The sequence below is a fragment of the Anguilla rostrata genome, chromosome 7 (assembly GCF_018555375.3).
Source record: "Anguilla rostrata isolate EN2019 chromosome 7, ASM1855537v3, whole genome shotgun sequence".
Taxonomy (NCBI): Eukaryota; Metazoa; Chordata; class Actinopteri; order Anguilliformes; family Anguillidae; genus Anguilla; species Anguilla rostrata.
Window position 1 is genome coordinate 10,471,976 of NC_057939.1, and position 27,976 is coordinate 10,499,951.

Here is a 27,976-nt window from a genome sequence, read left to right on the forward strand (position 1 = left end):
GGGATGATTTAAAACTGCTGTTCTGTTTCCATTAGTAGGTCCACTTCAAGTCCAAGTGGACATAAACATAAAGTTTCGGGTTTAAAAACACAGATTTAGTGCAATAGGGCTCCTGTAAACTGGAGTGGCTGTGCCTAATCGTAACACATAAATGGGGTTCACACCCCTGCTAAAGTGATTTCAGAGTCTATTATCACTAAAGGGAGCAGTTTTGAAATTCCAGTGGTGATCAGTTATGAAAAAAAAACCATGTAGATCTGTTGATGAGTATTGTGTCGGATTAATGTCAAACATGGAGATTGAAGTTTTCCTTTGCTTCAGCTACGGGGCCCGTTAGATATGCTGAAGTAGCCCTGATACTCGGCTGTAAAGGCGAGGACTAACTTTTAAGCGGCAGGTAAGGATTAAAGAGATCTAATCTGGGTGATATTGTGACAGGGAAAAAAGGAAATTCGCTGTGGAATATTTAATGCAAGTCTGTCAGGCCTACATGGGAGAGAACAGGGCTCCCTGGTGGAGAATACCGGGGGAAGCAAATACACTTTCATTGTCGGTGCCTGGATTAAAGTGATCAACCTCTTTTAAAGAGGATTAGAACACAATTAAAATAACAGATGAGGGAGATCAGTTTGAAAGTCAGCTCATTTCACAAAGTGCTATGTGTGTGCATGCATGTGTGTGTGTGTGTGTGTGTATGAGGACACATGCTGTGTGTACATGTGTGTGTGTGTGTGTGTGTGTGTATGAGGACATATGCTGTATGTACGTGTGTGTGTGTATGAGGACATATGCTGTATGTACGTGTGTGTGTGTATGAGGACATATGCTGTATGTACGTGTGTGTGTGTGTGTGTATGAGGACATATGCTGTATGTACGTGTGTGTGTGTGTGTGTGTGTGTGTGTGCGTATGAGGACACATGCTGTATGTACGTGTGTGTGTGTGTGTGTGTATGAGGACATATGCTGTATGTACGTGTGTGTGTGTGTGTGTGTGAGTGTGCGTATGCATGCGTGTATTGTGTTAACCCTCTTTCTGCCTCTCCCCACAGCTCGCATCGTGAGGACCAGGCAGTGGTGTGAGATGATGCCCTGTTTGGACGATGAAGGCTGTGACCTGTTAGTGAACAAATCTGGCTGGACTTGTACACAGCCTGGGGGGAGAGTCAAAACAACAACGGTAAGTCAAGTAGCACAGGGCACTGGGCGGGTGGGGGGTGGGGGTTGCGGGTTGAGGGGGGGTTATGGGGGTTTTTCTGGCAGGGGAGACCTCCCTGTGTTTCTAGAGGGCTCTCTTGTGTGCAGAAAAGCTTTTAACAATCTCTCAATGTGCCAATGTTGTCTCAATATCAATGTTTGTTGAAAGCTAACTGAACAGCTCCCAGAACTGCAAGCAATCTGGAACCTTCCGTGGTTACTGACAGCCTGTTCACCAAAACAGACCCAAAGTAAACCGTCCTGTTTGCTTATTTACCCCTTTCACCGCATGCAATCAGATGGAATTAGCGTGGCCTTTGACATTTGCTACATTGAGTAACTCAAGGCAGATCTGCCTGATGAACCTTTCCAGAAAGGGAAGGGCTGGCTCCAGGAGGAAATCCCACATTTCAGCTTCAATTGGAAACCGCAGCTCAATTAGCATAAGTCTCACAGCGCCAGCGAAGAGGCCAGACTCCCTCCTCCTGAATAAATGATTTCAAGGTTTACAGAATGTGCTTGATAAAAACAGCATAGGCTTGGCCTTATGGGTGAAAATGCATGTGCATCCAGAATCCAGAGTTTGTTTAAGTAATAAATTGAAAAAAACCCATCTAAACCCTGTTGATGTTCTTATTCGTGCAGTTACACAGTTGGAATTACAGGGTTAGCAGGAAAGATCAGGTTTGTTTTTAATTATTCTTGCTTTCATTTTTAATTGTTTGATCCATGCTTCTGCTCAGGTTCTGGGGTTTCATATCTATAGGCAGTTTGAGAAATGGCTCACTTCCTCCTGCACAATAAGTTGTGAACGCAGGCACAAAAAATCTGGCTGTGGCCAGTTTCCCCTTAAGTGCAGGTCTGTTTCAAGCGGCCCTAGAGTTAAATTAGAAATTATGTCTTATAATTTTCTTTTTATTTTAATCATTTTTTTCCTATAAATTCACATAGGGAATGCCCCTTCAGGACCTTTACTGTAGGAATGAAAATACTTAATTTCAGTATTCTTTGGTTTTGCATACCCAATTTATGTTACTGAATAGCTGAGTAACATGCTCTCTCCTCTTAGTCTACATTATTGAACTGCTGTTACATTTTTAAAGTCTCATATCAAAATTAAATGTTACATCACTCCTGTAGCCTTGCTCGTAAAAATAATTAACAACTACCCTGTCTCCTAGAATAATGTTTTCCAAAATAGTGTATGGATTGATTTACACTCATGTTAAGGTGAACTCATAGGTGAAATTCTAGGTGCTATATCTGAGCAACCTGACATTTTCATGGACCAAAGCCTTATATATCCATACATGTGATATGAAAGATGTGTGGAGTAGAAATATGGTGTATTATTTTTTATGGAGGGTAAAAATGATATTTTTATTAGCTTCGCCAGTGTTGCCTGAAAGCAGTTCTCCATTCATGTGGTATCTCTATTCCAGTGCTGCTTTTTAGAGTACAAATGGGCGGGTGACAGGTCATCAGTGGAGGACTCTAGAAATAATATATGCTTATAACATATAATAAATAAATGATCATAATGTCCACTACTTGTGAAGGATTCTGGTGTTGCATGTGGGCCTTACAGGGGGATATGGTGCATTTCATATATATATATATATATATATATATACACACAGTGTCATTTGGGTGTTCTTTATTTGGCAGCTGTTTCCATGGAAACATAACCCAATCTTTCAATGTTTAAAATAATATATCAAGAATATCACAAGTCAATCTTTGACTGTCTACACAGAGGCTCATGAAAGTATTTCATTAACTTCTGGTTGATTCTTCTCATTGCTTCAAGATGAAAATTACTCGCATCGAAATTCCAAGTGGGTGGCACTGCCTCCCTGCAGAATTTGAAGCAGCTGCGCTACTGAACTCTTCAGTGTTCATCAGTTGCTGACTGGTTTACCTATAGAGTGCGTGTATTGTAAACAGAAAATTATATACATTTTCCTAATTATGGAACAGCTCTAGTAGCCTCTTGACTGGAGAGCCACTGTGAAAGCTAATTTGATACAATTTTTAAACGCTTAATTTCTAGCCAGCGGCAGAACGGTATTGTGTTGTTTTCGTGTGCTTTGTTGTCACTGGGATTGTCAATCACCTGTGATGTCCCGTGATGATGGCGTTATTTTGTTAAAGAAGTCGTCCCCGAAACCGTATTTCTCTGTAATTGCTTATTGCTTCGGTTTTTTTCCCCCACGAGCGGCGAATGTTTCGTGCTTTATTTCGCCCACCGCTGGTTTATTGGTCGATTAAACAACGGAAAACGCTGCATCTCCCTTCGCGTGCCGTTGCTGGGAGCGGCTGAATATTACCAGAAAAGTTCAATAAAACGACGGCCTGTAGGATTCTGAAATTATCTCGGGACTTGCGCCGATATTTCTGACAGTTTAATATGCCGACTATTTCAGGACGATTCGCGATTCCCTGTGAAAAAGAAAAGGAAAGCATCACTCTTTTTGACAGTTGCCTTCATTAATGTAAAGCAGTATATTTGTCTTGTCGTTCCCAAAGAAGTGTGCAAGTTGTGATTATTGGATGATGTGATCTGCAGGGTGTGATGTGTTGGATGATATCTCTGTGCCAAAAGGATGATGCAATTTAAGTGATGATTGCTGATGTTATCTGTGGATATCAGTATAGTAAGGGAAAGAGGGAGGGAAGGGAAAGATCTGTGTTGATGATAGAACTTATAACTTCTCTACACATTAAAATATAATGATAGTCCCAGATGGAGTATCTGCCTCTATACAACATTTTTTCAAATCCTTGTATTAAGATCAATTTTTCACATGGTGATGCTTCAGATCTTGAAATCATTGCATTACAATATGTATGTATATATGTATGTACTGCATCATGTATGTATGCATGTGTACATGTATGTATGTATGTACTGAATGTATGCATGTGTATATGTATGTATGTATGTAGCAGGGGTGTAGCACAAAATTCTGGGCCCTGGGCCTCTGTGGGCTCCCTTCCTCTCTTGATCCATGTCTCTCATGCATCATTCCAGGCTTTTCGAGGGCCCTCCCCCCATTCGGGCCCTGGGTAGTCAGTCCCACTTTTCCCCCCACTACGACGCCCCTGTATGTATGTATGTATGCATGTGTTTAAATATATAATTTATTAGTAATTATTTATTTGTCATATGCATAGTGTACATGTTGTTTTAGAAGTTCCTTGGTCTTTATGGTTGAATCATTCCTTGAAATGCACTTTCTGTCTGCGGGCTGCCTGTCTTACAGATGTATGACAGATGTATTTCATTTCTTTTTATGGAATATGTGCGCCTAAACTAATGTAAGAATCTCACTGGAAATGTGTCTGAAATGTTATGTAATCAAGGCACTTTTTTATTATTATTTACTTACAAGGCATTTTCTCTTTGGCAGTTTCAGATGGTTGTGTAGTTGAGAAATATAAATTCCTAATTGAAAGTGTCGTAGTTTTGTTTCAAGCCACAGAACGTGAAAACCATGCAAGAGACATTTGCAAGCCACTGTGTTTCGCATGCTGTGAAAATATTTGTCATACAATCTCAGAATCTCACATCCACAGACCTTGTGTGCTGTTTTCAGAGGCATGCAAACCTGTCAGCCACAGCTGTGTCACAATTTTTCAAAACTATCATCTGTCGGCCATCTTTCTACTGTACCGGTGTTTTGGAAACCCCGTATGAATGCTCTGAGACGGTGCCGAATTATCTGCACAACAGATGAACAATCACTTAATCAAACGGATTCCCTTTTTCATTTCTCCAGTACGTTGATTGTAACTTGTCGACTTAGGCACTTAATTACCAGAATACGTGAAGGCTTTATCATATTGCTCTACCCAGCGGTTGGGCGTTTAATTAAAGAAAATGTATGTCTTTGGTGTTGAGGGGGAATTGATGATTACTGTAAGCAGTAATATTTCACAGCCGAGCGTGCTGTGGGTACACGGGGTGGGGTGGGAGCGGGAGAGTTGTGCTCCCAGCGAGTGCAGTGTCATGTGCTCACGTCCAATTCCCGTCCTCTCAGGGTAGCGCTGAATCTTCAGAACGGCCTTCCTGTTTGCACAGAGTTGTCTCTCCCTAAGCCAGGGCTGTGCTGTTATCGCTGGGTGACTGAGTCTTCCCTGTCACGCGCTTCAGAAGCAATAGCAGCCATGAGGATAGCTGGACTAATCAATACGGTGTGTCCGCGCGCTTGTTTATATTTTGTGTGCGCATGCGTGCCTGCACGTGTGTGTGTGTGTGTGTGTGTGTGTGTGTGTGCGTACGCGCGTTTGTGTGTGTGTGTGTGTGTGTGTGTGTGTGTGTGTGTGTACGTCTGTTCATGGGCTATAAAAAAAGCTCATTTGATTGGAGGCGTGAGGATGCTGGAGCGGAAAGCGAGGAGAGCCGCAGATCGCGGGTGGTCGGGCGCTAGCCGCCGCTGGTACCAACACCGCCTCTCTAATTGATCCCACTGGGCCAGTCGGCACCACGGGGCACAGCCAGACGAGGGTATAACACAGTCTCCAAAGAGAGGACAGCTGCTCCTCCGCGCACACAAACACAGGCCCGACTGTGCTGCCGTTGCTCAGGCTGTTACCGCGCGTTTCCCCGGAGATGCAGGGTTAACAGCGCGTCTGAAAGAGTCCATAAAAATGTTCCATTCTGGAGGTGGAAAAAAAAAGCTACTGGGACTTGTATTAAAAATACACAATGCGTTGTGTGTAGTGGGAGCGTGGGGGGGGGGGGGGGGGGGGGGTGTTTATATGGTAGAATGCTCACATGGTTTGCTTTTCATGGCGGCAGTTGCACTGCATTTCCGTGAAAGTGCCGATTGATTCAAACTGCAGCGTACGATAGCGCAGTTTCGTCTGAATTGTATTTTTTTATTGTTGCTTTGAAGGGTTTTATCTGTTGCATCATGGGTCAGAGAGTCACTGCTGGTTCTTGAGGAAAATGCCATGTCACTCTCTGATGTCACTGCCAATCACATTCGGCCTTGTGAGTTCACTTCATTTCACCAGCAGCGCTGACTCCACTACTGTTGAGGTCAAGGGTGGTCAGAGAGGTCAGATCAGGTAGATAGGCTTTCCAAACATTTCTTCTTAAGGCTATAGCAACCTTGTTTCTCCATAGATAAAATTAATTCATGAAACAACCTGTTGTTTGCCCTTCAGACAAAAAAATATAGAGATATATTGCTGACCCATATCACTTTGCTTATCAATTTAATATGCTTCTCTTGCAACTGGGGTCATATTAAGGCCTTACTGTTGCTGTTTTGTTTTGTTTTTTTAACTGTCAGAAGATGTACTGCAAATATCTGTTTTTTTCAACCGCTACCGGGTTGTTCTGTCAGTGTTCATGTTGCTTCACTCCATAAACTGAGGACCTAGTCATCAATCTGCAAAAAAAATTAAATAAAATAAACAGAAAAAAAACCAAAAACATCCCTGTGATTTCAGGCTCTTTGAAGTGCCGGAGCACCCATTCAAATACACACAAACATGGCGGAGAGGCTAGCACACCTGACAGAGCGAAAACCAACCACTCGGCGAGAACAGACACGAACAAAACTGCAAACTGCAAAGCCACAGCGGGCCGTAGCGACACAGCAAGGTACAACATAACTGTCACTCCCTCACATCGGCTTCACACTGCATGCGTTGCCAGTGGACGTTTCGTTTTGGGTTCAAATCTGTGGGGCAGAATGTGTGTGGTATACTGATTTTTGAAAAGGGAGAAATTGAAATTGAAATTGCGTTTTGTCTGACGAGCGTGCTTCTCCCTTTTCATTGACCTAATCAAAATCATTGTGCATTACCTTAGCAGGCAGTCCAACATATCAAATATCATCTACTGTACTGTCATAATCAGCGATGGAAAATAACTAATACACTGGTTTACTGAATTTGGTAAATTTTGTTTACTGAATTTGGTTACTGCTTAATTTTGTCTGTTTGTCAGTTTTCACCCTTTTACATTCAGGAAATGTAACTTTTTTTAGCACGTTTCAAACGCCTGATTTAATGTAGGCTACAAAATTTCATTGGAATAAGTATTTTATAGAAATTAAGTAAGCATTCCTTATTTGTTTGCATTTTTTAATTTGAGTCGAGTATCCAAATATTTGGATCATTTGCATCCCTAATCAGGATAGTTTATGTTAATTGTTCAATAATTTGTTGCTGGCATCTTGGCTGATTATGACAAAACTAGGGAAAAACCTCTCAATGGCAATGATTTTGTAGAACGGTGTTTAAAAAAAAAAAAATTGGTTTGGTAAAGGAGACTATTGCTGCATTTAAGAGAGGAAGAAAGAAATGTCAGGATTTGGGTGAAACTGTCTGCGGGCTGTCTGCGGGCAGGGGGTCGTCAGGAGAGAGATGTCAGTTGCAATAGAATCGCGGAAGGAAGGCGAGCCAACTCCTAAACGGATGGACGTCGGGTCCGTTCCTCAGTGCCTTGAGTGCTGGGTCCCCAACTGTACGCACCGCACACCCTTCTGAGGGAACGGCGTCAGTCTCATCCCTGTTTAACTGTGTCAGCTTTGTGCCCCGCACCCTCAGTGTGTTTGGGAACCACCGTGCGCTCTCCATATACACCGAGGAGAAACTGTCGACACCTCAAACCCGCAAAGACAACGTCATGCCATCGAACCGTTGGGCCTGATGCGCAAATCTGCGCAAAAGTCACGTTTGTTTTTTGTTTTTTAATGGTTATTTTTCATGAATTATAATTGCTTGCTGCCATTGAAAAATGCTTTGTGTAATTTCAATGCACTCTGATTCTGTTTATCTCACCCTCATCCACTGAAATGACATTTAGCAGATTCGAAACGTTTCGAGTAGAAAGTGAAATGTAGACCTCCAGCCCCTCCCCCCATCCCCCCCCCCCATTGTATTTACGGAGAGGTGTAGTCTGCACTTTCATTGAAAATGACAGTTTAGCCATAAAGTTTTGTGCATGCCAAAGATGATTCAGTGGTTTACTGTGACCTCTGTTGTTATTGTGTAACACTGTGTTTGTCCTCTGAGCTGTAAAATGAACTGGTTTACAGCAAGAAGCCAGACTCCTTACAGTATGGATGTATTTTGCCCATTCCTTCTGTTCAGTCCAAACCTGGGAGATCAGTCTGTTTAGGTAATTTGCATTTGAGTGAAAGTCAGACTTACTTATTCAGTCTTTTGAAAAGCTGTTTTCCCTTTTTTTCCAACCAGTTGCTTGTTAAACAACCTTTGAGCGACCCCTTTTGAAGAAATACTGCAGCTTTTTTTTTTATTTATTTTTTTTACTGTATTTGCTTTTATTTTACACCTGTTTTTTTGGGTAATGCTCTCCACTGTAACCTTCTCTTTCCATTTGAGAGAATAATAATTTACGCCAATATTATTATTTCAAATTATTCATCCCACCTTTGCTGTTATATTTTGGCATAATTACAAATATTGCATATATAGATAAAATTGTTTTGTGGACTGAATTGTTTTCACCTGGGTCCAGTCATCTATGACTGAAAATATTATTTTAACTAGTACAGACAAAAGTTCATTGAATTAATTGACCAAAATGTTTAGGAAAAAGTTATTGAAAGAAATTCATAAACTGCTGAGCCCATAAAGTTATGTGCTGGAAATGTGCTAGCTCATGCACATAAGATCATCTTTTGAGCTCCACAGACTTTATATACCCATCTGAGTCTGTCATAATATTTACGTACACTGTATCTGTAGAAGTACCATTGAAAAATCTCCTAGAACTTTGCTATTATAGTGTCTTCCTGTGGAACGATAGCAGGTTAACGTGTGTGTGGTAAAAAAAATAAACTGAGCTTTAAGAGCTTCATTTCGTTCATCTTCTCAAAGGATGTTTAGTCACACTTCTGGCCCTTTCAAAATGATCAATCCCACGAGCCTCTCTGCCCCATCCATGAACACTCGCTGCGCCGAATCGCAGAATTCCCGAGGATCGTGCATTCCACCCTGATTGCATTACTGTGGGAACTGATATGATTGCTGTACAGGACCGTGTGGGTTTCCACAGGACAGCAGAGTGCTTCATAACAGTCATGTCCCCCAGACTATAGACGGGTCATGAGTTTTTTTTTTTTTCTTTCTCCATTTTTTTTATGTGGAACAGATTATTGCACCAGCCTTTTATTTCATCAATCAGGGACAGATACCGGCTTTGAGGCACATTACAGGGGACAGGGGCAGCTACTGTCACTGATAAGAAAAATGTAATAAAAGGCACTTTATTATGGTCATTAGAAATCACGTCCTGCTGTTTTTTTTTTTTTTTTTGGTGAAACCACAAATAATTATGAAGAAAGTAATTTATTTCTTAATTAAGTAATATAATAAACTGATTTTGACTCACTGATCTGAAAAATCAATTGGGCTGGGTGAATAGATGCAAGAAACAGAAATATCCTTTACGGAGGAAAGAGGTCGAGACAGAGGAGTGTGGGGGGGGGGAGAGAAGTGAGGCTGCAAGCTCCAGCCGCCTAAGGACGCCTTCGCCTCATTTGCATTTTAATTCCTGGGAGATCAGAGTGAGACATCTCGCTAAGTATTGTCATTTTTTTCATTATTTCGTGTTAATTCAAACATAATTACCGCTGAATCGCTAGAGGGCAGTGTCGCTCCCACTGCCAAGCGCGGTAATGGGCGAGAAATGGCAGTGTGTGGCAGCGAATGTGCCGCAGTGCTCCTGATGGCGTTTAAGAGCTGTTATTTGTATATGAGAAACGAATGTGTCACGGCCCTTAACCTCCGCTATCCTGGGTCGTCTAGAGATTTTCCTGCCGAAGCAATCGCATTATTCTATCAAGTCGGAATCCTTGTCTCTCTTCGTTTGTGCTTTCGTGCAAATGTAACTGCTGGCCCTCGCCGGCGATGTCTACCCTGAGTAATTATGTATACTTCGTTAGGAGAAGTGAAGGTGTCGGACAAATCTGCGAAAACCTCGGTGCTTTCATCAAATTAAGGGAAAAAAATACATTAAATTTAACTAAGAGGAGTGTGCAAATATAAGGTTTTCAATTTCAGTTTAATTATTGAACAGATTCAGTCAGAGCCCAATGCAGGGTATCTTTAATTGCTGTATCTTAAAGCAGAATTCCAGCAAAAAATGAAGATGGCAGGTGTTTTATAATATGTACTTGCAGTGGTTCATTGCAGATTTCAAAGTGCATGTTGGACAGTAAGCCTACAGTAAACCTGACCCTCCATTGATCAAATAAACAAACCTTATGACCAGCCGTAGCTTTTGATTGGACAGAGCAGACAATTAACTGCTGAATGTTTTACTTATTGGTTTATTTGTTATGAGGGGCTAATAGAGAAGCTCTCTAATCATGCAAAACCATAAATACAATTGATGAACATTTTTTAAACAAAAACATATTTTTGGAATGTTTAATTACACATCCAAGTGACACAAAATATTATTTCCTTTTTTGCATTAAGCTGTCTCGTGTGTGTGTGTGTATTTCATATATATATATATATATTCTGAAAGTAGTCAATTCTGTCTTACTTCTACGAAGGTCTTAGAGGAACTGAGATTTTATAGCAGATCAGCAAATCGCAAAATTGTTTACTCTACAAAATGTTATTGGTTGATGAATTTGCCAGAATCATGCTTGTACATGCAAAGGGGGCAATTACTGCAAGATGGCTGAGTGCTGGTATCGATTGGCTGGTCCCGTGACGTTGTGTTCTTATCAATTCCCAGGTGTCCTGACAACCGTAGCCAAGGAGACTCCCACGGTGAGGTGCAGTCCGGACGCAGCGACGGCCGCCTCCCACCTCCCGTCTTTGCCGCAGTGGAATCGCCCGCCTCCCGCCACTCGCTCGACATCTCCATCCGTCTGTCCGTCCATCCGTCTGCGTCATACATGGACAGCGCCCCCCACCTTGTGCCACGTTGAACTACAGGCTCTCGTCTGTGCACCTCACCCAGAACAAGGGAGCCAGGGATGTAGCGCACTCCAACTGCTGCCGCGACACACTTTTAGGAGGGACCCTCGATTTCCACTCCCGATTGTTCCACGCTGTTGGAGTTCTAGTTTTGCCTGAGAGGGAGTCCCCTCCCCACCCCACCCAAACCAACGCAGCCCCGCCACATCCCTAGGACTTTGGGGTACCGGCTCGCCGTGGACGGGTCCAGTGGTTCTTACTCAGCACGAGGCCGTGGAGAAATGGACCCTGCTATGCCCGTCTTGTGTATATGGCAACTGCTGAACTTAATATTTGGCGCTTTCTCGATATTTTTACAGACCAAAGAAAAACAACATTTTGCGTGGACAGGATGGACCAAGTTGAAAACAAATGGCATTCTGGGAACCTTACGGATTCAGCTGGACAGCAGTGGACAGCTGGCAAAATCACACACACACACAAATGCGTGTAAACGTGCACGTGCTCTCACACACAGACACACACACACACACACACACACACACGCACATGACTGCTGCTGAATGGAGCAAAAGGTTTGTGGACATAAATAAGTGACCTGTTCAATCTGAAATATCAAAGGACCTTTAATACTTTGCTGACGTTTTTCTTGGACTTAACTCACTTTGGTATTTGAACCTGATTCATATATATGTATATATCTATATATACATATATATAAAATCAGGTTTTCATTTTCCAGTAGCTATATTTGGACAATTTGCAATAAGCATGGTTGGTTACAGTAAATGAGCAAACCATTTATCACCAGAAGAGAATAAAACGATGAAAGAGTCGTATCAGTTTGGGGAAGAGAAAAAAAATCATTAAATGTATTTTGAAAAGCCTAAAGTTATATATTTAACAGTTTTATATGTTGTATCTTTGTAGAAAACCTTATTTAACACAAATAATGTGGTAACAATGGCAGTCATAAACAGTGGATACAAGAAGAACTCTGTGCTCATCTTGCTGGTCTGTCCCAGTATTTCATTGGCCCGTGATTGGCCGGTCTACTTTTCTATCCATTGATATTGTTTCAGTCACATGACCAACATTGGCTATATATTAAAAAGAAAGGGGAAAAACAACTAGACTTTATACCTCATTAGCATCTGGACCATGGAATTGTTTGCCATTGTACTGTATAGTAGTAGTGTGAAAATCAGATTCATTCTGACTCGTTTCTCTATGACTGATTTTATTTTTGTGTGTGTGTCTGTGTGCGTGGATGTGCGTGCGTGTGTGCATGTGTGTGTGCGTGTGTGCGAGAATGCGTGCGTGTGTTTGCTGCACAGTGCTGACCTCAGATTAATGTTACTTGAAGGCAGAAATGTCTTAGAAAACTCTTAGCAGCATTTACATTAAGAAAATATTTTATACTAAAAAGCATAAGAATACATGCAAAAAATACATGCAAGAAATATCACTCGCTCAAATTTAATGTTGAAAACAAAAGTAAACGTTAAAAACATGCACGATTGTAAAAGGCTTAGAGACTCATCACGTTTTTCTAGAGTTTGATTTTTTCCCTTTTATCTGTATGGTAAGGCCTGTAATGTTCGTGGAGAAAAATCGGTTCCTTTCATGATGGAAAAGTGTGTTTCTTCCAGCATTTTGTTTTACACCAATGCCTATGTGTAGTGCAGTATGCACATCCACTACAGTGTAAACAGTGAGGTAAATCCATGGTACATGCATACATACAAATGTACATTACATACATACACACATGCGCATACACACACACACACACTCACACACATACGTACATACATGAAAGGAACCAAGGTGATTTTTATTGATACAGTTGACAATGAGACATATATTTGATTCCAGTTGACATTGGCATAGCCCAATGGGAACTTCACCTGGAATTATTATTAAATAGGCTGATAAGCCAATATCTACAGAAATGGACCAGTGGGTTTGTGTCTGTCTGGTAATAAAATAAAAAACGTTCAAAATATTTCACTCTGTCCCCTAATGGCAACCAAAGATAGTTGTTTAAGAGTGAATATAATCTGTTTATTTAGTACAACATATGTTACAGTAGGTGTTGGAGTGTTGTTCTTGGCAGTATGACTGTTCCTGTGGAGGAAATGAAGAAACAGGGCAGAAGAATCTGTGGGCCTCCCACGCAAGTTTGATTGGCTAAAGATTTGAGCATCCAAAGACAGGTGAAGGTAAATACACAGAGTCAGGGTGTGTAAATGTGCCTGAAAGTTCATGAGCTCCTGCTGGTCTGGTTACAGGGTCAACGTTGTGAGGTAATAGGCACTCACTGCAAGACACAGAAGGTAACAGGAACACCTTCTGTTGGGATTTAACAGTAGCGGTTATCACAGGCCGGGCTTCCTGAGGAATTCTTCTCCCCAGTGGAGCGCTTTGGGTGATGATCGTTTCAAAATGGACGCCGGCGCATCTTCGGCGACGCGACGACCGCGGCGGTCCACAGACTGCAGAAACCCGACGGGACATCCAGGAGTGCATCTGCGGGAAAAGGGCGTGGCCCTGACGCCCTGGACCGCCGCGTTCCCCTCTGCTCCGGACTCCATTTTAGGCGGCGGCCGGAGGGACGGAGCGCGCGGGAACAGGTGTCTGCTGCTGACGGGGCCCCTGAGCTCTTCACCGCTCCTCCGGCCCGGGCTGCCATCGCGCATCGCGTCCTCGCCGCGCTTCGCTGTCACGACCGGCCGCGGTTTCCGCCAGCATCGAACACGCGCTGTAAATAAATAAAGCCGTGTCCGTGTTTTCCTGGAAGCTACTGGGAACTGCATGGGAAAGGGGGGGGGGGACATCTCAGGGAGCAGAGCTTTTTCTAATAGCTGATTAGCAAGAGGGCTGGAATATTTAATTTCCACCTGATTGAATTCCAATAGCCTGCTTGTGCCCTTGAGGTAAATGTGCTAGGAGACTTGCTTCTGCATATTTAATTTGATTATAAAAATATAGTGTGGTGCTTCCTGGGGCTGTGGTACATTCAGGTGGAGGGAAAAAAAGGCCAAAGTTAGTCCAGTTTTATGTACCAAGGGGAGATAAGTGGGTCGCATGCTAATAGATTAACATTCATACCTGGCACACACGCGAGTGTTTTTGTGTGTGCACGAGAATGTCCTATGTGCAGAATGTACATGTTTTTCCTGGACAAGAGAGCAGGAAATATGTCTCTAGTGACATCTGCCTGACATTTATTGTGATTCAGCTTTTCCTGAAGTCGAATTCTGCACATATGCCATAAACGTTAGAGTTTTTCTGCACGCTTGGATTTTCTGCAGCCATAACTTACACGTACCTACAAAAATTCATGCGTGTAACAGAATGTAAAAAATTATTTTCTTGTGAACTTTTTTTTTTTTTTAGTAAAAAGTAAATCAAGAATAGTACAATACATGGACACTTCTATCAGGGGGCCCAGGCTTCAGGCCTGAGAAACGGACAGTGCTTCGCTGACTTATTTTTCCCTCCTCTGTCATTGAGGTCTCCTACAGCGGAGCAGAAGCAGTATAAGCCCTCCACTGCAATGCTGCCAGCAGTAAACACCGAGAGTCTGTGCGCTTTAATGCACCGATAAATCCAGGGAACACCAATGCAACATCAATAGTGCGCAATATTATTATTTAGTTTGATGGATAACATTCGGCCGTTGATACGAATTTCATATTGTAAGTCTTTGTTTATGATATAAATCTAATTAACTCGGCCTGCGATGATTTGAAGGAGATCAATACGTAATATGGCTCCCCCAGCTGCTTTCCGCAGTGGGGCTAGCACAGCCGTTGCCAATATTTTCAACCCCTGTAAAACTCTGGGGGGTTTTTTTTGCAATTCCGATAATGTGTCAAGGTCAGAAAAAAATGAAGCTGAAAAAACTTAAAAAGCTGACAGTCCAGTAATACCGAAGAAGGGGGGCTGAAATCATGCCATTTAAACAGAAACGGTCATTTGTATATCGTTATTTCGGCTGACAGTGTTTTTAATCATCTTCTCCACATCTTTGCACGTGAGGAGGATGGTGAAAAAAATTAGATTTCAGCTCACTGGAGACCATATTTTCTGGAAGGATTGGCTTTTTTCTCTCTGTGGCTGAACACGTTCTTCCACTGCCGTGATCATACCTTGCCAGATAAATAAACCCTTTCACACCTATGAAAATGACTAACGTGCACATGGAAGTACAACCTCCTCAGCCTCAGTCTGGAAAGTTTTGACAGTAATGGGAGTTTTTCAGAGCATGCCAAATCCTGGAGGCAACGCATTTCAAAACCCTGCATGAGGGACAGAAGCCAGCCGTTTGTGGAAGGCTACTTCCCACATTGCTCCAGGGTTGCCAGAGTGTTACCTTCCAAACATTGGGGAAAATTATGTGTGAGTAAAACGGAATTAAAATGGGCTCTCTATTCTATCCCAGCACCCCTGTTTCCCCCAGGAACCCTGCAGGATTCCAAACTCCGTTTCTCAGCAGACTTAGTCCCAGGCCCACGCTCTCTCCCCCAGCTCCTTTCCCCCATACTCAGTCCTCGTGCCCGCCCTCTCTGTAGAGTCCCTGGCCTGCGTGCCCCCCACCCCCCTCGTTCCTGGCCCCTTTCCTGGTAAGCGAAGCCCCCTGCTCCCACCTCCGAGCCCGGAGGAGACATGTGCCTGTCAGTCGGGCTTCAGGCGCCATTAGGCCCCGTTAGCAGCCTGCATACATTACCGCCGCTCATTACGGGAGCGCTCTGGGTCGCGTGGCGGCGGCGGGGGGACGCAGAGGACGCGCCGTGCCAAAGGTGCGCAGCCACCGTGACCGCGAAAACAGCAGCCGAGCGGCGGGAACACTGGGTCTTACCGCGCGCAGGATGTGGGCGCGCATTTACAACGTTAAAAACACCGCTCTGCTGTGCATTCTAAAAACACACCTACACTGATCTGGCATGCCAACATACTGCAAGAGATCTAGTCGCCTTTCAGTTTATTTTAAAACATTGTTCTTATTTCAGACCCTGGGATGAATAATACATTTTATTTATTTAAAAACTTGACATTTCTTTTGTAGAGTATAAAAACACAAACATCACATACAGTTCTTTGAATTAACCTCTCCCCCATGATCAGTTTCCAATCCTTTTTTTTACTTATTTTTTTTTACCACACAATGAAATCACAATCACCCTCAAAAATTTACACTCAACATACTGCATAGTGCATGCTAATGGTTTTTAAAAGAAGCGTTGAAATTCTGTCAGCTGAGGAGGATCTTAGAATTAAAAAGGCTTTCCTGAAGTGAGTGTGCTTACTGTGATTGAATGCTTTGCATCACAACTAGTGTATGTAGTCCTTGGGCAGTCAAGAACAAACAGTGACCTCATCCATCTCTCTGAATAGAAGCTGCATTTGGCAAACTCTGAGAGCTTAGTTTATAAACCGGGTCTTCACTGACTAAAACCCATTAAAATGTTACCAATGTCTTGATCAGGGGAGAGCCCCTCTCTCTCCCAACTTTAATTTAGTCCTCAAACCTTACTGCACCAAGCTGCTAAAGATGCAGGACACAAGTGCCCACAAAAAAAAGAACTAAGCGGGACTTTGCATAAACAACTATGGGTAATGATCCTCCATTTAAGATAGTTTCATGGCTCCTTTGCTTTTACATGGGCGCTCTGTGTGGGGGAAGAGTTCTTGGTGAAGAGCCAGAGCAGAGACAGGGCAGCTAAGAGACTCGGGCCGGTCAAGCCTATACGTTGCCAGGAGTTTCCTTTTTTCTTTTCATTGAAAAAAATCTTCAAGGTTTTTTTTTTTCCAACACAAGCGTTTTTTTTTTTAAATTTCCACCACTGATGAAAGACAACAAAAGTTGGAAAAGAAAGTACATCGAAATGTCTCAAGTTCATAATTCAGTTTAAATTTTTTTTTTTTGCGGAATCCCACCGAAGCCCAGCAGCTGGGAGCTTTGCGAGCTCATCTGACGACTAAATGAGAAAAATTATCACCTTGGCCAGCTCCCTTAAAACCTCATTTACATTCTGTCTGCTTCCATTAGAGACGGGGACCGCGAAACCGGACCGGAATGAGCGCGGGGGGGGTGGGGGGGGGGAGCTTCGGTTCGGTCCGTCGCTGTAATTTTGACCCTTCTCGTGGAGCTTGTGCCTCATTTTCTGGTCTCCCTATTTTTTTTTCTCCTCCTCCAAACACCGGCCTATAATCGGAGTGCCTGCAAATCCCACCTTTACAGTATTATACAATTATGTGCACCTAAGAGTATCAGCGGAGGATTAGAGTTGCTAAGTGCTGAGCTATGAATAAATTATCTGCTTGGTTTTTGCATAAGCGAAAGGGGTTATATAAAAAAAGATGAAACTGTGCTGAGTTGAATCTGCCATGTGCTCGTTGGCCTGTTGGCTCTGACATTATTCTGCCAGTCAAGAAATACTTGCACATATATTCCCAATTCATGAATAATAATTCATAGATAAATCAGCGAATGTTTTCAGGAAAGTTTTTTTTCCCCCCACATGTTCAGTCCATTCCCATTATCGTAATAGTTAAAGCCTTTTCAAAGCAGCTCCACATTTAAATTAAAATGGATCTTGAGAGATTTGGGAGCAGGAGTTGGGAGGCTATCGGGGCAACGTGTTGCACGTGGTGTTGCCATCTTCACTGCGTCACCTGACTTGTTTTAGGGCAGAAATTTTTAACACAAATGCATTCCAGTGTAAAAAAAAAAAATACTGTGGGAAAATCTGAAAAAAAAGGTGGAGGTATTTTTTGCCTTGAGGGTCAGGGACTACCCAGTTACCTCCAAAGCATATACCTCACCACAAGTTGCTGGTATTTATTTGTACAAAAATGTTTACATTCAGGAGACAGTTTTTCCACAATGCTTTTGGATTTTTACAAGGCAGACCACATACATCCCAGAAGTGTTGTCTCCTATTATAACAGAAGAGAACAGATTATATATATATGAAATATACAATTGGAATATTTTCACAGATACCTCAGTGTAAAGTATAGTCTCTATATTAACTGCTCATGATGTTTAATATTTTATGGAATCTGAATCCTATGTTGTCATATGCCTGTCACTACAGGTTCTTGGTTTCTCAACTCTTCATGCGTTGTGATATGATTTGCAGTTCCAATAGGAATCAATTAGAACACATCCAAATGCGCAACAATTATTAGGCCTCGTTGTCTTTCCCATAAAATGTCAAATTGAATTACTGGGACTCAGCCGCCCAGATGAGCAGCAAATTTACTTTCGCAGAGAGCACGAGGAACAAAAATGGCTGCAAACATGAAGGTAATGATGTATCCAACCCATCTCTCTGTTCTACAGAGCCCACGTCCATTATTGAACCACTGAATTGCCATATTTATAGTAATTGTGTTTGGAGCAGCTATGTATTACTATAATAAACCCATGCGTGTGCCACGGACAAATCTATAAATAAATAAATGAGACGTGTGTGCAGTGAGTCCCACAGTCACTGTATTCACCTGACTGCTTGCAGGGCTTACGCTCTCCTGAAGGAAATCCCTGTCCACCGAAATGAACCTGCCAGCTATTTATTTGTTTCTGCTGATAACTGTTGAAATCTCCAGAAAGAATTTCGGAATGATACATTTCAGCAGCTAAAAATATATCGTGCGCACACACCAAGGCGGGAGATGGGAGCAGGGAGAAAGTAGCAGAGCCAACCCTAGCATTGTCTTCTCCTGCGTATCTTACGGCGTTCCCGATACAGTTTCCCCATCATCCACCCCGACTAATGAAAATTAGCTTGCGCTGCAGCTGACCATCGCCTCTGACTTCTGAACAGCGAGCGCAAACTTTCCGCTCTTACTTATTTATATATTTATTTACGTGGAGGAAATGGGGGGGGGGGTGGGGGGGGCACGCAAGCGCGCTTCTCTGATTGAGGGCCTCACCTTGGGGGGGGGACTCCGCCTGCGATCCCGTGGTGTTAAGTGGGCTCCGCGGGAGACCCCGTTCGCGCCGCTTCGGGGACCAAACGATGTTGGAGATGTTTTAATCTCGTCCTTGTCTGTTCATTAGTTTAACAATGAAACTCCGGAGCGCAGTCTCAGCGGTCGCGCGCCTCGGCGTCCCCGAGGGAACGGTTTTGATGGAGTTATTCACGACTGCACAGGGAGCGAATTGAAACCGGGGGTAGTCCTATACATTTAAATGGTCTAATAAGAGAGGCCGTTTCTTGTCATCTGCTGTAATTTATCTAAACAGTGCTCGAAAAAGCATATTATCGCATCTCGTTTTGAAAACGTCTGTGGCACTTTATCAGTGGATGTAATTTGAAGATGGGGGTGATGTTTTCATGTAACTTTTTTTTATGTGACCACAGCTGCAGTGTCTCTTTAAAAGAAAGGAAAACAACACACACACACACACACACAAAAAAGTTCTCAGATGTGACGCAGTAACAACACTCACATTTCCCAAAAGAAGCGAAGCCCTTTGCCCAGGACTGGTGATGGTTAATCATTGCATTACACTGTCCCTTTCATGCCAGGTCTCTTTCATCTTAAAATACTGGGAACCCCTGGGATTTCAAAGCTCAGGGAAATAAAACAATTACCTAGCATTACATTGCTACTATCATCACTGCGGCCATTTGGAAATGTGATTTTTTTTTTCTTCAGGCAAACTCACAGCTAGGGTATGAATAGCTGCATCGTCTAAAAGTCTAAAAATGGCGTTGGTAGCCCTTAGGAATGTGAAAAACACAAAACTACATACTCACTGCTGCAGAACAACAATAGTAAAACAAACCATTAGGTAAGGGTAGTGGTCAAAAGAAAAATGGGAGCACCAATATAAAGTTCCATTTTCGTCCACAGAAACCACAACAATATATATGCACACACGTCGCATAGGTATGATGTCGTTGAGAATGTATTATATTTGGTTTCATTTATTGAGCACATTGAGCTGTGCATGTCTTTCAGGTGGAACAGGCACTGGTGCAATGATGTTGTTATTAGGTTTTGCTTGTGATTGAGGACGACTGAAAATTGACACCGTAAATCCAGGTTATGGTGTTATTTCTATGTGTCAGACACATTGATTTGTGGATTAAGGCAAAGACAATTTCAAAAAGCAAGCCTGAGAGTAACATGCCTGCCTTGAAATATAATTCCAACGTGAAACCAAAGCCTGATGAGTTTATGAGCGCAATAGACTGAGAGCCAAAACTATAAAAATGTTTCTTTTTTTAATCCCCTACAGCTTGGGTGAGGCAAGTAATAATGTAGAGTAGTATTTTCAAACTCAGCCCAGGACACCTACTGTGTACGCTGGCCTGCTCTTCTCAAAGCCAGTACCGTGATCAAAGTTGTTGAAAAAAGTTTTTACTTAATTTTTGTCCTTTCACTTATTCCAACACATAGGTTTGGCTCATGCCCATTTGCTCTGTCACTGAACTCTCTCATTTGTTGCTTATAGTTTAGTTTCAGTGACTAGTTGACCACACTTTGAGCAATTAGGACCCCAAAAGATGTCACCTATCAGTCTATAATTGAGTACATCCAGACATTGAATGTCTTCCGTAATTAGCCATTTGTCATACAGCACATTACAGGAAATAAAATAAGTAAATAAATAAATAATAAGGGTACAAGCTTCTTATTGATAAAAAGCTTGTACCCTTATTATTATAGCATCCCAGCTACCTCCACAGGCGTGAGGCCACTGCCTTCGAGAGCTGGACATTCGTAGATGCTGGCTGGGTCAACTGCCGTTTCACCTCTGGAAAGTATTTTTTCCACTTAAGTGCCTGTTACAATACATAAACTTATTAGTGCAAGATGACGCCCACTTGTCAGAGTAAAATTGAAAACCAGACCTACAGTAACCAACATCTTTGCCCTGAAATTGCCTATGCATTTGTTTGCATATTCTCTTGAGGATTAATGAGAACAAAGAAATTAGACCCGAAGACCACTCATTTATACCCTTGAGCTTCTTTAAAATAACTGAGAACCAACAACGACAACCTGATGACCAGGGATTATGAGCTATTTTAAGAAATATATAAATCAGAGCATGATTGCACATCTCGTTAAAAAAAATGTACGAGAGCTCAGTGGGCTGCATTTTAAAAAAATGTGTACTAAGTGACGGACCCTGTGTTCCCTCCACAAGACGAGCTCTTATGATCTTATTTTCACATTTTGAAGATAAAAATCCAGATAGATATTGTCATTGTGGTTCAACAAGCACAAGAATCAGCCTTCCACAATTGTTTTTCGCGAACCACTCACCTGAAACAAAACATTTTTCTGCTCAACCAAAAAAATTTCTCCACGGGTTCTGAACAACTCATTTAGGCAAACAGCCGCGGTGCGTTTATTATTTTTAGACATTAGATTATTGCAGTCTGTTCAAAGAGACGCCATTACACAGAGATACACAGGAACATTGACGGGAACACATAATGTGAATTTCCACTTCCCTGCTCCTTTGAATAGAGCACACCCTTTCGGAAAGAGTGGGGGGCGGGGGGCTAATGTGCAGGATCAGGCATGACAACATGACCCGATGTTCCGGAGTTGTGAGGTCACCGACAGCAGCATCAGCCCAGATCGCATTCTCTCCTATTCGGAGCTGTGAAGTGGCCGGAGTCTTGGAGGCCGCCGCTGCTCTCGGGGTCTCCGCTGCTCCGGCGGCAGGGCTGCTCCCACGTGGGGTCATTTACTCCGAACTCGAAAATCTTTCGGGCCGTCAAAGCCACTGCCTTTCGCAGCCGCTAAAATCGAGAGGTTGCCCTGGCTCCATTTCCCTTTTTTTTTTTCTTTGCAAAGATACATTTGACTGGGTCAAAGATGTGAAGCGGTACTGCTCGGTGCCCCGCGCCGAGGGGTCGAGATCTCGTGATCTGCATAGGCTTTTCGTGATGAACTAAAGACCGTCGCGCCTGCTGTCTGCACTGTGACGTATCCTTGAGTACTTCTGTACTAGGGGGTATTCAGTAAAACCAGTAATCTTACGCCGTGCATCCAAACGCATTATACAGCCATTAAAAATTAACAGGCATGCACACTCCAATTAAAAAATAATTAGTTAATCTAAAAGACATTTTCCATATACTTTGAATTTAATTTTGATTATTTTATCATGGACTATAATTTGGAATGTAACATCTCTTCTCCTTTTATGAACAGAGGAAGCAGTCAGGCTGAAAAAAACCACCAGCTCCATGTTGTAAAGTTATTTGGCGGTGTAGTCTCTATATTGGATCGTTTGTTTAGACAGTAAATTTGAAGTTGTTTCTGCGCATTCTTTGCTGATTGGTTTTCTGAAATATTAAAACTGAGGACAGACACTCAGGCAGGGTTTTCAGGCTGCCCACAATAGTGCTATTTCTGGAGTAACAAATTTATCTTTGAGAACAGGACAGATAATTTGCTTTTGTTTTGCATTGTTATTACCATTAGCTTTACCATTGTAACCATATTTCTCGTGTAAAGATTTGTGTTGGAAGGTGATAAAGAATTTAATATTTTTTAGATCTATGTAACTATTGCATGCTGAGTGGCAGAAAAAGGACAACGGTAAACGTTAATTCTGAAGATTTCAAAGATAAAAAACATATAAACATAGTTATATAAAGATAATGTGTGGTGTACATTTGAGAGAAACAGCAGCAAGGGTTTGAATTGTAACAGTGGTATTGATGTCCAGCAGTCAAAATCTACTTAAAGAGAAGGTCAAAGTTCACATCAGAGTGAAAGCATATATAAAACATTCTCAGCAGTAATTTTGTTGAAGCCATAAGGGTTAATGTTGCAGTTCAGCAATTACAACAACAGGGATTATTTGCAGTTATTGATTCAAATATTTATTGCCCAAATAAAGATAAGATCAATATATTTATGTTTCGGAGTCTTCAGTAAATGAGCATTTGGCAATAATACACATTTTTTTTCCAGATCCAATTCAGTAGACCTACTTATTCCAAATGCAGAAATATAGTAACAAAACTGATCTGGCTTTCACGGGAAGTCTCAGTCCCCATCTTTCACACATGCACTCTGAGGTCCCCGATAGCATCCCGCAGACCTGCGAGCGTGGCCGAGAAAAGCAATTAGGGAAATCAAAAAGCCATTTCCAGTTTAATTGTGGTTGTTAAGGCCGGGGAAGAAAGGGCCCGCGTGGCAGACGCACATCCATCACATCCGCGGGGCGCGCCAAATCCACGCTGGAGACGAGCGGCTCCGCGGAGAGGGCCTCAGCAGCCGAGGAGGCCTGATGAATGTGAAGATAATGACACGGTAGCACGTCTCCCTCTTCATTTATTTATTCGTTTTGCCGGCGGCGCTGCTAGCTGCAACCCCCGAGCGTGAGGGGCGGGGCTTCGCGCCTCGGTTGCCGCGGCAGCGCGGAGCGCGTCCGGCGCGGCGAGCGGAATCGCGTCCCCGCCCTTCAGGTGGCGTGCCGGCCCGGGCATTAATCATCGGCAGGTGACGTCTCCGGTCCTCAGGGGACAAGCCGAAAATCAGCCCCCTGCCACCCCCCCCCCCCCGCCCCCCGGACACGCATTACCGTGTCCGCAGAGAGACCCGTGAGACTCCACTACACCTGTCAGCCCCCCCCTCAACCAACCCCCTTAAAAAGAAAGAAGAAAACAGGGTGTCTGTACAGTGACCCCGAACAATCCCAAAGTCACGGTCCTTTTGCAGACACCGTTAAACCGTAGGCAAGAGCCATCTGCATCTCAGGGTTGCCTCTACCAGAAAAAACATAATCCAAGCCGGTGAATAGTCCTGTTGTATACCCAGGACCCAGATCTTTTCCAGTCTTCCATACCTCCATTACTCAAACTGAGCAGTAAACCGTCCCTGATTTAGCCAACGCAAGACACATGCATTCTGTGGTTGTTTTGCATTTCAGGGGCTAAAGAGGCAAAGGGAAAATGCAGACTGCTAAATTTGCTGGCTGTGTGAATGCATAATGCTGGATGGTTATACCACACGCTCCTGCTCTCAGCAAATTTGTGCAGATTGATGGCCCCGAGGTGGGTGGGTGTGAGGGAATGTGCAGGATAGAAGATTTTTGGGGGATTCTGAAATGAATTGCCAAAGTGAAAGCCTGGCCTGTGGTTCCTTGAAAGGAAATCATAAAGAAATTATGGAGATTTCGAAAGGATGACTGAATATCCTCTTTTTTATTATCATTTTCTTATCATATTCGGGCAGCGAGTGTTATGCAGTGCTCTACAAATATTGTGTATAATTATTATATGTTTACAAACTGCTATATATGTATATGCGAGAGAACAAGAGAAAGTAAGTCTGAGCTGCTTACATTCTGACTTCCAAAGCATAAAAAAGTTTCCCACTTCTGCGTTTGTTTCAATTCACCTAAGCAGTCGCAGGCCTTTGAAGTCTGGTGTGTCCTTGCTTCCCTGGCCTGGCAGGACTGATGGTCGCTCACTCTCGGCCTACGAATGAAGTCCCAGGCTCCCAGTCCCACGCCCCTTAAGCAAGTTAGAAGAAAGAGAAATTGGGTTTCCATCAGAGGGGAGCTCTATTTTTGGTGAGACTGTTTGAAACGCAGACCTAGTAAATAAAATATAACCTGACAATTCATCGATGGGTGAAAATGTGCCCAAGGTGTCAGGGCCAGTTGTTCGGAGATGGCCCACGTTCCTTCTGGCTCTCATGAGAGCAGTATGATTCCTGTGGGGTTTTAGATGTTGTAGTCCCGCCGTTAGACATACCATTGTACAACCGTACCATTTTTAAACAGGCATTAGTATGTTCTCCATTGCAAAAAAATGAATGGATGCAAAACCCTGCAGTGATGCTCCAACATCTAGTATACAGCCTTCCCAGAAGAGAGGAGCATGTTATAGCAACAAAGGGCAGACCAACTCCATACTAATGGGCATAATTTTGGATGAGATGTTTGATGTCAAGTGTCCACACACTATTGGCCATGTAGTGTATGCACTATTATTAGTGGTGAAAGGAGCAGGGCCTTCTGACCCCACATGCTCCAAGGCCGGTGACCGCTTACATTGTTAATTGACTGTCGGTCACCAATTAAAGGCGCAACAAGGCCTTGGCGAATGAATGCTCACTCAGAGGTTGAAGCTGGTTCAAACACATATGAAGCGTCTCACATCAAGAGAGCTGTTAAACCTACAAATGTAATTTTGTTTGGTACTAAAATCAGGATAAAATCTATATTGCATAGAGCTGTTAACAAGATGATTGTCGATAAAGTGCTGTAAAACCTGCTCGGAAGAAAAGATTTTTATATAATAGGAATGCACAAGAGGGAAATGATGTGTGATGTAGGAAGGCGAAACTGATGGAAACTGAAAATATTACAGATAAAAGATGTTTGATATGGTAATATACCATTTAGTTAAAGTTATTCAGGGATTAAAATCAATAGAAAATAAAACAGTATGTGAACATTTCCCCTTGTTCCACAAAGTTACGAAAGTGAGTAAAGGCACCTTGTTTTGCAGAGTTTCCAGGTGAGCTTATCTAGGCAGACATTGGAAGGTGACAAATACAAGCAATCACAACATCATTGCTGTTGCAGCACCAGGAGCAGATAAAAATAAGGCAGCGTTTATCACTGCTTGGACCATGACACGAGGAACATACTAATTAAACCGGAATACCAACTGAGGCCGAATCGGACACCACCCAGAACACAGCATGTCCAAGGGTCTCATTCACCGACTGTCCATCTATATGAATTCCAGAATAATCTGCACTAAGTTCATAAGTTATCAAAGCATAAATAACTGTGCTAGTTGCAAATTTATGCACACTCCGTACCCTACTATAAATATGTGTAAGAATAAAGGCACTCCACGACAGGCGGTTTTGTATCCACTTAATAGTAGCTGTATGATTAACATGCATGTTATGGCCTATAAAACTGTATTTCTTTGCATTTTTACAGCAAGCTAAATTTCATATTCCAACAGAATTGCCGTGTTCCAACAGAAAATTGAATTTTCTGTACTTAAATTGCTCAGTTTAAGTATTGCTAAACACATAAATATAAGTACCAGGAAATTTATCCTGGTTATATTATGGTTCAGATATCAGACACTTTTCACTGCTGCAACATTGAGTTTTACAATGGCAATATTACACGGGTAAGAAAACATTTTTCATTCTCCAATTGAAGGCGATTAAGAGTTTTTTTCCAAGGTGTAGTCGACTTGTGTATGTAGTACATGCACTTTAAGTATAAGCCCGATTTATCAAGGTATACATATGGATATTAGTCATACACATCTTTTATTCATAATGTCGGTTCTTGTACATTACTTGTGTGCCATTTTATAAATTAGTAAATGAAAGTATGCCTGCAACGGTCACCCACTGTCCTTCTCTTGACGGAAGGGGTTTGATGCTCTTCCCGGGATGGTTAGAGAGTGGGAGTCCCCTCCCTGCTTTATTAAAGACTCTGTCACACAGGTGCAAAGTGAGGGACCCCCCCCTTCCCCCCATCATCCGAACACTGTCCCCTGGCACCTCGCACATTGATAATGGAGGACGGCCGGAACGATTATCGCGCTAACAGCCCCTTCTCGCTCGGAGATGGAATTCCTGGCGGGGCCGGGGATGGGACGAGGCGCATCCCGCCAACGCAATTCACACCGCGCGGCGCTCCGACACTCCTGAAGGGCGGGACGCCCCCCGCAGGAAAAACCTGTCCTCCCAGGAGGTGTGGCACGACAGCACCTGGGGGACTCTGCTTGAATGAGGAGAGAACGCTTTCGGGTTTGAGACGGGGGGCCCTCCGTGCATAATGATGAATGAATCACGCACCGTGACCTCTCGATGCCACGGGAACTTTCTGGAGTCAAAGGATGGGTTTCGTGGTTGGCTGAAGGGCCCTTCTTCACGGGGTCTTCATTTGACGGGATGAATGCATTCTACTTTAAATGACTCCTGGGATTATTATATCAATGCAAAAAGAAAAAGATCTTTGATTGAGTTTGATAACTTCGTGACAAACTGCGTAAGCACTTTTAATGAGCTTTGGATGAGGATTTGGGTTCATGACAGTAATGGTCCCAAGGAGGTCTAACCACAAGAACTTCTGTCATTCACCATAATTGCTCTGGTATGCCCATTTTTATGCTTGTTAAACATGCATGTCTAATTGGTCAGTGGACTCCATTAGAAATCACATGTTTTCTAGTAAAAAAAAAAAAAAAAGAAACAGTAAATCATAAGGGATTTTAAAGGCCCCTAGAGAAAGTGCTGGGATGTACAAGCTGTGCATGCTAAGAGAATTACTTTTATGAGGAAGAGCTTCTAATTCCTGATGCATCCAGGCAATGCACCCTTCACAATCATGCATCTCAAAGGCCAAAATATCTCTGCTCACATAATCATATTTTGCAGAATAATTGTATGCGTGGTGTTTAAAAGGTTTGCGTTACTTTTCCCCCTTTTCAGTACACCTCACCACCATAATCCTACTCAAACAACTTACTAATTGAACAATAAAGACAAGCTAAAGAATTTAAAAAATTGCAATAAATGGAAGCTCTGGTCCTCTACACAGGAAAAAAAAAAAAAATCTGAAGAGCCATTGCCAAATAGAAAAAAAAAAATTAAATAATAAAGTGCTATATCTGTAGAAGAGGAGCACTAACCGATCGGTGGAAGAGAAAGGTTTGATCAAACACATCACACGGTCCTACGGGACTGGAAGCGAGCGCAAACCCCCCGAACACAAAAGACTCATAACCTTTGATCGCGGAGGATCCCGCGCGGTGCGCCGGGTCGAGGTGTTAACCAGCCGTCATGTTTAATCTCTCCCCGTCACCGGGGAAATT

The 27,976-nt window shown here is 42.8% G+C and overlaps 1 protein-coding gene and 1 long non-coding RNA gene across 6 annotated transcripts in view; one reads left to right on the top strand and one right to left on the bottom strand.

Annotated features, from left to right (window-relative positions):
- The window catches only part of LOC135258968 (chemokine-like protein TAFA-5), a 91,621-nt gene extending 79,357 nt beyond the window's left edge, over positions 1 to 12,264 (top strand). For 4 of the 5 annotated variants that reach the window (XM_064342724.1, XM_064342723.1, XM_064342722.1 and 1 more), the window contains 2 exons: positions 1,052 to 1,179; positions 10,933 to 12,264. In XM_064342724.1, coding sequence (XP_064198794.1) covers positions 1,052 to 1,179; positions 10,933 to 10,941 — 137 coding nt within the window. In that variant the 3' untranslated portion in view covers positions 10,942 to 12,264. Of the gene's footprint in view, positions 1 to 1,051; positions 1,180 to 6,659; positions 6,814 to 10,932 lie in introns of all 5 variants that reach the window. The other variant, XR_010331161.1, reaches the window with a different exon arrangement.
- Positions 12,265 to 12,929: 665 nt separating this feature from the next.
- LOC135258970 (uncharacterized) overlaps positions 12,930 to 27,976 on the bottom strand; it is a 132,581-nt gene continuing 117,534 nt past the window's right edge. The window contains exon 3 of the long non-coding RNA XR_010331163.1: positions 12,930 to 13,881. This is a non-coding gene — a long non-coding RNA (uncharacterized LOC135258970). The remainder of the gene's footprint in view (positions 13,882 to 27,976) is intronic.